At 32.6% G+C, this 13,591-nt stretch overlaps 1 protein-coding gene across 1 annotated transcript; it reads left to right on the top strand.

The window, feature by feature from the left end:
* The first annotated feature begins 45 nt into the window (after positions 1-45).
* Positions 46-8,623, top strand: LOC116349234 (acetylcholine receptor subunit alpha-like 2). The gene is made up of 9 exons (XM_031780579.1): positions 46-723; positions 791-835; positions 1,200-1,220; positions 1,288-1,376; positions 2,222-2,402; positions 6,155-6,254; positions 6,336-6,392; positions 6,795-7,561; positions 7,729-8,623. The coding sequence occupies exons 1-9, from the start codon at positions 529-531 to the stop codon at positions 7,924-7,926; spliced, it is 1,653 nt and encodes a 550-aa protein (XP_031636439.1). The 5' UTR covers positions 46-528; the 3' UTR covers positions 7,927-8,623.
* The last annotated feature ends 4,968 nt before the right edge of the window (positions 8,624-13,591 follow it).

Raw genomic sequence — 13,591 nt, forward strand, 5'->3', positions numbered from 1 at the left:
AAATGACAGACGATTCTCTTTTTCGTTCAGTGCAAATTTTCCAGTCGATGTGTGCGTAAAAGTGAATATTTTCTCTACAAAGAAAATTAATTATTTTATATTAAAAAGAGTTTCTTTTTCGCTAAAACAATCAACAATTTGCAAATTAATCGATGTATGATTCGGAAAAATTGAAAACGAAACCAAATTGATGTGGACAAATCGTCAAAAATTTGTGTTGAAAATCGATGAAGTTTCCATAGAGCTGCTGTGCTATCGTCAAAGTTTCTTGAAAAACATCAATTTTTCCCGTTTCGTTATGATTGTGCGTAGTAGTATGTAGAAGTGTTTCAAAACAATATATGCCGTTATATGGAGATTGCATCATATGACACTGAGTAATGACAATCAAAACAAAAAGAAAGTTTTTTCTGTTATATGCTGTGAACTGCGTTTATGAGTGAATGTGGTACAAAACGCAACTGAACTAGTAGTTAATTAGCAAATACAATTTAGTTTTCAAGACTTAATCAATTAAAATTATCAAATATGATTTCGATCAAAGTAATCACGGTGTTTATATTGCACTGTGTTTTATTTCGTGAAATTGCCGGAAATCCTGACGCAAAACGCTTGTACGACGATTTATTAAGCAATTATAATCGTTTGATTCGACCAGTTAGCAATAACACACAAACGGTTCTTGTTAAACTTGGATTACGTTTGTCACAAATCATGGAGTTGGTAAGTGGTATCGTCACTGCTATCGGAATGACTATCATTGACAATGCTGTTTTTTTTTTTTTCGTAGAATTTAAAAGACCAAATTCTGACTACGAACGTTTGGCTCGAGCACGTAAGTTAAAATACATTCGTAGAAGAACATTTATTAAGAAATTTAAATAAGGACACATCCAATTGGCATCAGCATCGCTTCAATATCGTCTTAATTCACTCATTCAGTCGGATACATGTTCCAAATTTATTTCCGCATTTATGCCAATTTTGACACCCACAACTTTTGATATAATACATTTACATGCCAATTTCCGGATGTATCATTTCAATTGAATCTACCAAATTTCCTTCATTTTGGCGTAATGAATCATAACTGTTTTGTATCGCCGTATCCATTGAATCTTAGTCGAGCATACCCAATAATTTTATTTAATTAAAATTTTGTATTTCTAACGGTGATTTAATTAATATATACCTTACAGGAATGGGATGACTACAAATTGGTGAGTGTGTCTTCACATTTCGCATAAATTGGAACGATTTAAATTGAAAATGTTGTTCTTTTCATAGAAATGGGATCCAAGCGAATATGGTGGGCAAATCGAGTTGTACGTTCCAGCCGAACACATTTGGCTGCCGGATATTGTTTTGTATAACAAGTGAGTTTCATCATTTAAACACAAAATTGAGTAGATTTTTTTTGAATTTTCGAGAAAGGTAGAAAATATTTCAATTTCGATAGAATAGATTTTCAATTTTTAGTCTATTCATCAAAGTGGTTTATGATCATTTAATGAAATGTTATTTAAATGAAATGAAAAATTGATTATGAAAAATGTATCGAATCAATTGTATTGGTATGACATTATTCGTACAATGTCATTAGCCCAATTCGATACAATAACAAATTAATTTGACCAACTGACGATTTCGTCGCAAAAATATGTATTTTAAAATTAAATGCACTCACCGTATTTCATAATTGAAGAAAATTAAAAACGAAACATTTCATGGTTTTTTTTTCTCTCGTTTCAACTACGTCATTTGTTTTTTTTTTTTACTTGAAAAGACAATCGAGAATTGAATAATGAAGAAATTAATGATGATATACACTGATTGAAGTAATTAATTTATGAAGTGCCACTGGAAAAAACCAAATGGATTGAATTCGATAAAAAATTGGTTAATATTAAATAAATTGAGCTTCAAGTCTCAATTTAAACATGAATGGTATCATTTCATGCCATTCAAAATTATTCAATACTTCAAGAATGCTTTTAGGCGATTTCAATTTTTTCCCCAATCTCATTCCGACAAATATTGGTAATAAATTCGTGATGAATTGATTAATGGACACAATGTGTCTTGAAATTGTTAATAGTGCATTTATTTCAATGTTTTGTTTTTAAATAAATTAAGAAAATTGCTTGAGTGCTTTTGTTTCATTGGACGATTTCATCAATTTGAATCGATATGTTTGGCATTATAATTTCCATTTTGACAGCGCTGATGGCGAGTATGTCGTAACAACCCTGACTAAGGCAGTACTTCACTACACCGGAAAAGTGTATTGGACCCCACCTGCAATATTTAAGAGCTCGTGCGAAATTGACGTGAGATATTTTCCATTCGATCAACAAACGTGCTTCATGAAATTCGGCTCTTGGACGTATGACGGCGATCAAGTAAGATAATTCAATTTACTCGGCAAATTTTATGATACATCCATGTTATGAAATAAAAAGTTTAGCGAAGAATATTTTTATGGAATTTTTATGTTTATTAAAATGGGCCAAAAAGCTAGTAGTAGTGTCGTTCATAACAAAAGAATCCATTTTAAAATGTTGTTGATTGAGAAAAAAAGTGTACACGTAAATTCGTAATGAAGGCTTATGTGGACAAAGAAATGGAGTGTATAAATCTGATGAAGTTGGAAAATGTTCGAGTTGATGTCAGCATTGAGGACGAGTGTGCATAATTTTAATTGAATTATCCATTATGCCAAAGCAATTATAAGATTCAACAATTTTTGCTCTCTATTTCTCTGTCGTCTTTCCATCTGCACTCCACATAAATACACATGAAACATTCACATTGTTCATTCGACTTTGAAAGCAATTCACTGCGCAAACATTCACTGAGCCTCATGAACAGTGGAATGAAAGTATTTATTTAACGAAAATGTGAATTTTACATAATAAAAAGCTATGTTGCCATGATTCACACTCGGTTATGGTTATGTTTTGTCCTTTTCGCTATATTAAAATGGAATTTTCGTCATGTTAAGGATTAAGTGATAGCATCTGCTGATCACACATGCATTGCACGTTTTCATACATTCATACATACAAAAAAAGCTCTACAAGTATTTAGCATGTTGTCTCTGTCTGTGGTCTGGTGGTGCATTGACAGTGGTGAGAGACAACGGCGACCACAATTCGATGGCATGAAAAAAATAAATCCATTTGGTTTTTATTTTAATGCGGTTACAAGTTGATTCTCTACCAAAAACTACGCCAAAATCATGTAATACAAACATACTAACAGAACGAACGACTGAACCGTATGTCTTCCTTTTGCTGTACAATTTTATACATAAATTGAGTGCAGAAATATTTATGTATGTACGTTTTAACAGCGCACAAACGCCACAGAAACACACACCGGCGAGAGATGAGCTGAACTATTTGAATTTACCATTGAAATGAAAATGAAAAAAGAAAAAAAACAGGAAAAATTCCGCGCTAAACTCGAATCACATCGTATCACAGCGGAAAGTTTCCATATTCCCCATGTATGCATATTCCGCCCCGTTGTCATCTTAAACGAGTTAAAATTCGAAAAATGTTCATGTGCATGACAGAATGCTTATGCATAAATAGTTCACAATCTCACATGAATATTCATGCGATGGCAATGCAGAACAAGATTGAATGATGACTTTTCTGGCTAGCCGAGAATAATGGGCAAAGCTCAAAAATTAAGCAGCGCACAGCGATTTCTCGCCGAAAAATATGTAATATTTCGTTTCAGCTTATGTCATATATCTTGTAATTTCCATCACAATTTACGATCAGAATTTTGAAATTTTCTCAGTAATTGCGCCAATTTTTTCACGCTCAACGTGATTGTTTGATGTCATCAACACGATTTTGACATATTTTTTTAATTTGCAATATTGTTTTTACTGCAACTCAATCAAGTTCCGATAACACTTTGCACACTTTAAACGTTCCGTTTTGGTGCTGTTAAATGTATTAATGTATGTATTTCATTTCACTTTGATCTATGGTATTCATTCTGGATAAGACGTTGCTTTTTATGCACAACAAAAAAATAGCGTTAAACATGTTCAGGTACAAAACATTTTAATCACTTTGTGATGTATTCGTTAGCACAATCTAAAAAGATGCGAGTAAACTGTAAGGAAAATGCATCGCAAAATCTTTTAACACGATTTTTCTTATGAAAATATGCGACAGCGGAAGTATTTGAATTACACACGTTCAAACGAACGTGTACATTTTGCAATGATGGCCTTTTTATTTGCATTTTTACTTATCCGCATTAAAGAGAAAACTATTTCCTCTTTTAATCTTTACAAGATGAAATCTCAAAGTATCTGTGACGCGCAGGAAGTTGTTTATTGAAATATTCTAAGAAAGTAATGAAGTAATAAAAAAGCTATTTTTTAATATGAAACTAGGGAAAAAAAGAAGAGAAATAAACTAAAATGTATTGTGTATGGAGTTTTGTGTATTTTGCCAAACAGAGAAGGAAAAAAACACAAATTCATACAGTATCAAGTTGAATTTATCTGAATAAGCTGTATAAATTCAATGAAATTGAGAATTTATAACCATTAATCGTGCCAAATGCATCGCATAAATCACGCTTTGAATAAGTTCATCGGTGGCGTTGGAAAAGTTCATACGAAAATGATGAAATACATTAAAGTGTTTGCAAATTCAAGATCTCTCTCTCTCTCTATTTGAATATTTCAACTGTGGTGTCAAATGCAGACATTCAAGTATTAAAATGTTCGAGATAAAAAATGATAGAATATTGTGATTGTGTTTGTATTATAGTCTATCAAAGCAATTCATTGTCGACAGATTTTATTCACCATTTTGTAAATTTTGTTGAATTTCGCACATGCTTGAATGTCATTGTACTGATTGCAAAAGCGCAAACGAGATCCGAGTTTGGATTCATAATAATTTATTTATTGAAGTTATTCGACACACATGCTTTGCAAAATATTCGTTCAAAAATTCGATGCAATTTGCTTTATGAGCGGATTACATTAAAATGAACAAGACTCTGTATGCAAGTTTGACTTCAATCGCATTGAGTTTGACATTGATGCACATCCTGAAACATAGTTTCAATCATGTTGATTTCCTCTAAATCTTCCACTAATGATGGAATAGTGTATTGAGTTGAGCGTGACTCGTTTTGAATGGGAGAACAAATGTTTCATTGAAACTCACATGTATTTTCTTGAATCTTTGAGAAATCTCACTGGATTGATGCACTTACAAACGAATTCTTTTACATAGTTCAGCATACATGCAAAGGGCATGCACAATTTCATCCGTTAAGAAATGTTCTCTTAAACAGAGCTATTGAATTGGGTTTTTTGCGCAGTTTTCATTTATTTCGAGACCATTGATAGATCTACGATGCTTTCTGGCAATTTTCGACGCACTCAGAAACTGTCACATGCAATACTAAATTGTTCGCGATAAGCAGATTTATTTTTGAATGAAAAAAAGGCGAAGAAAAAAAAAATTGGAAAAAGAGTTCAACACAATTTCAGACTTCTGACCTTTGGCATTTTTCATTCTTAACTAAATTATTACTTTTTATTATTTGTGAGATAAGAGTATGTGACATTGTGACATTTTTGGTGCTTCAAATACTTTCGATTAATTCGTTTCGATGGAATGTGTCAAAGACGATGTGAGATAACGAAAACGAACCAAAAAATGTTCATGAATCATAATAAATGTTGAAAAATCATCAATTTTTATTCGATCTTTTATCATGGTATTTTATCAATAACTTCACGATAAATGACCAACGCCGATAGAGGAACAAATCGCTGCTATTTGCGAAGGGTTGTTATCGCATCAAACAAGAACGAAAAAAAAAACGACGAACCATTTCACTTCGATTAAGAAAGTTTTGTGCAAAAATGCGAATAATAAATGTTTCATTTGATGACTTATTAAATTCCATGAGTGAAATTTGATCTCTTGTGATTTACTATAGTACGGCAGCTTCAACACAACCGAAAGAATGTATGAATGTTGTTTTTGAAATGGATGTTAGCTTGTTATTCAATCTTATAATTTCTTTCGATGTTTTTTTTTTTCATTTTTTTTCTTCTCTTTTTGCTATCGTTCATCGTTTGGCTGGACGGGACACATAGATTGATTTAAAGCACATAAATCAAACGAAAGACGATAATAAAGTGGACTTAGGCATCGATTTACGAGAATTCTATCCGAGTGTTGAATGGGATGTTTTAGGTATGCAATAATAATATGAACGAAATATGTACACGTATACATAAAAATCGTCGTTCTTTTACAACGTTTTCCTTATTCTAGGTGTACCGGCCGAAAGACATGAAAAATATTATTCATGCTGCGCTGAACCATATCCGGGTAAGCGATTCTCCCCTTTTTTTCCTTTTTTCCTATTTCCCATTCCATATTCTCATTTGTTGTGTAAGATGATTGATTGCCAACGTTTGGCAAATGATGTAATCGAAAATTGGCCAACATGAGATGAAATATGAAAAGAATTCAACGCTCAAATACACTTGTAACGTTACATTTTGATGTCATTAAAAAAGTACATGTGTGAAAATTGACGGGAATATATTGAGCATTGCAATTTGTTTGGTGATTGATCAAAATCGTCAAAAACGGGAAAAGCAATATAAAGAGGTGTAAATATCGCGTTCAAAAGCGAACGGAACAACCCATTGATGTCTATATTAAAATAATATATATTTACATACTTTTTTTAATGTATTTTTCTCATCGGTTTATTATGTTCTGCAGATATTTTTTTCAACATCACATTGCGGCGAAAGACCCTTTTCTACACGGTTAACTTAATCATTCCGTGTGTTGGCATTTCGTATTTGTCTGTGTTGGTATTTTATTTGCCAGCCGATTCAGGTGAAAAGATTGCCCTTTGCATCAGTATTTTACTGTCTCAAACTATGTTTTTCTTGCTGATTTCGGAAATTATACCGTCAACATCATTGGCATTACCGTTGCTTGGAAAATATCTCCTCTTTACTATGGTGCTGGTCGGGCTGAGTGTATTGGTCACAATTATAATATTGAATATACACTATCGAAAGCCAAGCACCCATAAAATGGCACCATGGGTTCGAAGTTTTTTCATAAAAATACTACCGAGATTGTTATTGATGCGTGTGCCAAAAGATTTGCTTCGTGATTTGGCCGCAAAGAAAATCAACTATGGCATCAAAATGAAAAAGTCCAAATTTACAGCAGCATTAACAGCCGAAATGCAATTAAATTCGGGCGGTTCGAGTCCCGATTCAATTCGAGCGATGCAAGGACGTGGATGCAATGGATTACACACAACAATAGCAACAAATCGTTTTAGCGGTGCATTGATGAGTGCTTTTGGCAATGCAAGCGGCTACAATGGATTGCCGTCCGTAATGTCTGGCTTAAATGAGTCACTAAGTGACATGGCACCACGCAAAAAGTACCCATTCGAATTGGAAAAAGCAATGCACAATGTCATGTTCATTCAACATCGAATGCAAAAGGTTGATGAATTTAATGCGGTAAGCTAGTTGCGTTTTTTTATATCGATATAGTTTGTATTGTGAATTTCATGTTAATCCTGATGTCATTGGTGATAGATCCATGATTTTATGGATTTTGTTTTAACTTTAAAAACCATTCAATTGTCTTTTATTTTGGCTTTCCCATTTCATTTGTCGGTTTGTAGGAAGATCAAGATTGGGGCTTCGTTGCCATGGTGTTGGATCGTTTGTTTTTGTGGCTTTTTATGTTGGCATCTGTTTTTGGTACATTCGTCATACTGTGCGAAGCACCCAGCTTGTATGATGACACTCAACCAATCGACACTGAGCTGTCGATAATCGCGAAGCAAATTTTCAATTTAAGTCTTCACAATAAATATTAAATTTTTGTCGAATCAAAACAACACATAACTCACATACTGATATACAAACAATAATACACGACTCCATTGACGATATGACGGTGGTAATAACCAATAATTCAAAACTAAAATTATAACCATGCCGACAAACAAATTACTGGATTCAACACCACAAATACAAAAGTTGAGATATCAAGCATATGCAGATGTAGTAGCAAATGTATGTTTTATCAATCACAAATGCAGATTTAATTCCGTAAGAATAATAATACATTCGTAAACAAACACACTTGCATTTTAAACATTAGCATACAATTTCATCGCCTCATACACAATTAACAACATTTACATATTTTAATGTTCAACACAACAGTCGTAAACCATATACATTTTAAAATAATCACTTCTGTAAATCGATGTTGAACGTCACAAAACAGTATTCATAGTAAAGCTCTCTTTACTTTATTGAACATCAATTTTATGTCATAGTTAACTATAACTTCTGAATTTGAAGGGAAATCTTTCATTGTAAGTCTTGATTTTTGCTTCAATGATTTTTTTTAAATTTGGATTAAGAAAAACAAAATAACACCATCAAAATTTAAGTTTTTTTAAATCAAAGTGATTCTCTGTTTAGACTAAAATTTAGGTGAAAATTTATAGAAAACAATATAAGCGAAATCCAGGAAATTAATAAAATGAATCTAGTTACGTGGAATTTCATGTTGTTTTATTTATTCACAACTCAACCATTTCTATTTCAACGCCAAGTGAGTATCGTATGTTTACTAAACCTTACCGTTTGTTTCCTCATTCTTTGATGTCAAATATTTCCCCGGGGACACTATTAAACACAGCATATGAATCGTTGCGGCGAAAGAGTAGCTCTTATTTTTCTCCAAATAATACTGCAACATAAAGTTTTTTATGAATAGTTTATTTGTTGTATTACAACAAATAAACCGTGTGAAAAAAACTTCATGTTGCAGTATTATTTGGAGAAAAATAAGAGCTACTGTTTCGCCGCAACGATTCATATATTCTTCGTTCAAAGCGATTCATAATTTTTCATAGCATACTTTTTATTCGTTCAATGTAATTTGCCACTTCAGTAAGTTTCTTTTTTTGCCATTTTGCAAATACATATCAAAATAATGAATACACATCGGACGCAATAGGGATAAAAAAAATGATGCTATTCAGTAGATAAAATGGATTGAAGACACATGACAGGAATTGTGTCACAAAAATTGAGCAGTTTGTCAAGAAAAAAAAACCAATATCGTGCTGATATTGGGGGGTTTAATCGATGATGAAAGCCTAAAGGTCTCATCAATAATTCATAAATTCCGTTGTGAATTGCTAAGATGGTCTTTGATGAAATTCTAATTTTCTTTCATGCATCGCGCTTCGAAATGGATACCATTGAAAATGGTAAGACGAACCATTTAAAAATTCTTTCATTTTGGACATTTTTATCTGCACTTTGATTAATAATTGCGGAACCGGCTAGAAAGAGAGGGAGAAATTAACGACGACAAAAATGATATATGAGACTTTTTTTATCATACTTCCAACAAGAAAGCGCATTTAGATTTGGGCCTTAACTATTTCATTCATCACAGTGAAATGGAAAATCTGCTACAATTAAAGTCATCGCAAATTAATTTAGATTCAGTCCACATCATTTCAAAAAAATGCAGCGAAATAAATCCTCCGAAATATTCTTCGTCTGGAAATAATTGCAAGAGTGCCAAAAGAGCGGAGATAAGATAGTGAGGAAAAATGCATAAAATATTTCTTATTCTGCCATAATTAAAGGCGCGTGAAGTGCAATTGTATTTTTTTTCGTGGCCGTTGTTAATGCAAATTTGCTCAAATCAGATTGAGTAACGTATTTTTTAAATTGCAAAGTTCCTGAAGAAAGACTCAACTTCATACATTGAGTCATTTTGATAACTTCTTTTGGTTTTGTTCGGTTCATTCTATGGCATTTTTTTCAACGTTTAAACATTTACTGTAGATTAAACGTATTACGTTTTCCAACGACCAACTTATTGCATTGAAATAAGATTGTAGAATATGTTCGCTGGTGGTGAGAGTACTTCATCGCAGAGTGCACGTGATGGAAGCTAAAGATTCTTCATCATTGTATTTCAAAAAATGACATTTACAAATTACATATTGCATTGTCAAGTGTTCTCGTGCTTCTTACTTACAAATAGACAGATTTCATGCATTCTTATTCTTCTCGTGTCTACTTGGATGCGAACGAAAACGAATGAAAACAAAAAGTTCCTGAAGAAAAACAAATAATTTCTTTGAGTGCGTTTCAAAATTAATTATAGCTATCGTTTGATATTGTATTCTATTGTTTTCTTCTTTCACCGACTTGCTTCAAAGTTGTGAAAAAAACGAACCGCAAGCGTTTTTATTTGTATGGCAGACAAGCTTTAAAAAAAGGAAGAAAAATTGACTGTAAAGCCGAAAGAAAAAAACAGTGTCTTCATTTGTGCAAATGCAGTAAATTCATTATCGTCAAGCAAATTTTAACGCCATTTTATTGGTCGCATAGTAACACGAACTCCGGCCACTATAGCTAATTTAATCAGCGTCGCACTCGCGCAACGAATTAAAATAAATAGCAACAACGACATAAGCGAAGGGAATGAAAAATGAAAATTTACGCCACAACCACAAAAAGAATAAGACTTTGGTGGTGGTTTCTTTTGCATTTGGTCGAGCGAGCACACACGCGCGCGCACGCCACCAAGTGTCTTTCTTGTTTCTTGCAAAATGATTAATTGCATTTTGTTTTGTGGTGATGGTGATTTAGGTCGTTATTAGCGTGCAAACGCATTGCATTTTACCAACACCAGTCCTTATGCTTAACCGTACCAAGTGTTGGTAATTTGATCTAAAATTCTCTTATTAAATGCCACATGATGTAGTCACCGAAAGAGAAAAATAAAAACAAACTTCACCGCAATAAATAATGGTGTTATAGATCTATTTTGTCGGAGCGAGGATTTGCTGAAACGATCAATTCTTCTAAATATGTGTTTGGGGTGTGAACAAAACAAAAAAATTAGAATGTTTTCAATCAAAATCACTCATCAAGTTTTTTCCATAGCTTTACTTGAGACGGTCAGGTCAACGCATAAAGAATTTTTTATTGTGTCAAAACTTGTATTATTGGTTAAAATTTATCGTCAACTTAAGCCCTGAATCGAAAAAGAAAGATTCACTGGACTTAGATTGTTTTTAAGGAATCGACTCTCTTACTGTCGCCCTTTTCATTTCCAGTATTGGATGTTGGATGTTGGTATTCAACGGAAATGAGTGTGAATGAAAGGTAAGTGCATATACTTTGATATATTATATCAAATTTAATGAACTGAAGCGAATTGGATTAAGGTCCGATGCATTAAATCGCGAAATGAAGAAAATTGCAATTAAATATGGAACTATATTTTAATTGGCTGAATTCAAGCGGAAAGCTCACTAAACTGTGAGATTTTACTTTTCCCCACCATTCGGTTGAAAAGAAAGTTTTAATTGGAATTTTATTGATATTGTTTCCAGAGAAATTGCATTCAATTTGGCGAGGGGCAAGCGTATTGTTTCAAATTAAGACGTCATCCAATAAATATATATAAATCCGCATAATGGATTCTAAAGTAAATATTTCATACATTCATTTCTTGAAGCAAGAATGTTCGAATGCGTTCACATTCTTCTATGTAATAAATGAAATGCGAAATTGTTGCAAGCAAGAAATAAGTTTCATTTGTTGTTCTCACCGTAATTATGTAGTTGAGACAAATTACATCAAAAAATGAAGAAGAAGCAGAAGTAGAGAAAAAAATAATAATAAAAAAGTAATCAAAGGAGTTAGTGCCGTAAATGTATTGTTCAAGCGAGTCCGCATCTTTTCCAGCATCATTTCAATGCACGCCAACAATTCTTTAAACAAACTTGAGTTTTTGCCTGAATTCTTTATTTGTTCGATGTGTTGTTGTGTTTTGAACTTTTTCGTTATGCAGTTTAATTAGATGTGTATACAATTCATGCGGTACAATGTCGTGCAACGACTGCATAGAACGAACAATTAAAAATGGAAAAATTCAATTAAAAATGTGATAAATGGATATTTTGTGTGAATATGGACGACAAGCGCGATGTAACCGCTTTTATTGCTAACTTTATTAACGCTTTCTATCTATTATAAATGATTTGTGCATGCAAGTAAATGGTGTTTCAGTCCGATGAGTGGGCTGTATTTAGTTCCTCATTTTCAGCATGCGATTTATTTCGTTCGATGAGTCGATATTCCAGTGGTTTTTCTCCTTCCGAATATAATTGATCCGTAAAATAAATTCGCCGCAACCGAATATTTGCATTCATGCGAATTCGAACAGTTTCAATGTACCGTGTACCATATATACGATGTGTAAAATCGGCCAAATTAATTTCAATTTTATTCCATCCGTTGGCCAACAACCGCAACGGAAATACCGTAAAAAACATGTTGGTTCGAGTGTATGGTTGAAAATTTGACGCTTGAAAACGACGTAATTGATTCAAACTGTCACGAATCTCAATCTCGAATGTACAATATTTATGAAGATTTTTCAAAATTATTGTTATGAATGGCATTTTAATGCCAAGCGATTTAAATGGTTCGATTGGAGTTGTAATTAAACACGTAGACACATTTGCGCCTATCAATTCCAGTACCAGCGAATTTAAATCCTCGTCGGTAATTCTTTTGCAATGGCCTTCTTTTATTTGACATTTCCAATATTTTAACGGATTTCGTCCAATCGAATAAAATACCGTGAAAAAGCCACCTTTTTGATATGCGTTACGAAACATGTTTTTCGTTTCACTTGATTGCTTTCATACGTTTTTACATGAAATGTTTACTAGGATCATTTGTTTTGTGTTTGATACATTGTGCTATTGTCATTGTCACACAAATTGTTGTTTTATGAGTACTCTGTTTAATAGGCTTAATTTTATGCGTCATTCGATTTGAAATGTTACTTTACATATTTGTAGCAATAATTTTTTGAGATAAGGAATGGTTTGGAAGATATTAAATGCATTGTAAGACACTGAAACAGTAGTAAAGCCTACAACAAAATAATACATCATATTTTTGATGATTTTTGAAAGAAAGTAGTAAAATCATATTACAATATTACTGCATCTCAAACTGGAAACTTCGACAGATGGACCAATAATAACTCATAATGAATGTATCATTTCGTTATATTCAAAAGACTACAATATGATGTAATTTATTTTAAATTCAATCTGTGACTCAGAAAATCATTTATCTGCATGGCGTATACTTTGTCAATTTCCTTGGTTTTCTGTTTCTTTTTTTTATGGTTTGATGGTTTCTTCGATATTTCTTCAAGATATGATTAATATAATTTCCTACGTAATTCAAAGGGAAATTCATAGAAGAAACTATTGAAATTAAATATGAATCATCCTAAGAATCATCATATATAAGCGCAACACAACTTTTTTTATAGATATCTATTATTTTTCTCTAAAAGATTCCTTTTCCGCGTCAATAAATAAAGTCATTTCAAATATTTCGTTAGCATGTTACTTTTTATCGCATTTCCTCTTGTTTGAAGCACATGTGAATTGATTTCCATGTTTTTTG

The sequence above is a fragment of the Contarinia nasturtii genome, unplaced genomic scaffold (assembly GCF_009176525.2).
Source record: "Contarinia nasturtii isolate CC-2019 unplaced genomic scaffold, AAFC_CNas_1.1 Cnas_scaffold_2806, whole genome shotgun sequence".
Taxonomy (NCBI): domain Eukaryota; kingdom Metazoa; phylum Arthropoda; class Insecta; order Diptera; family Cecidomyiidae; genus Contarinia; species Contarinia nasturtii.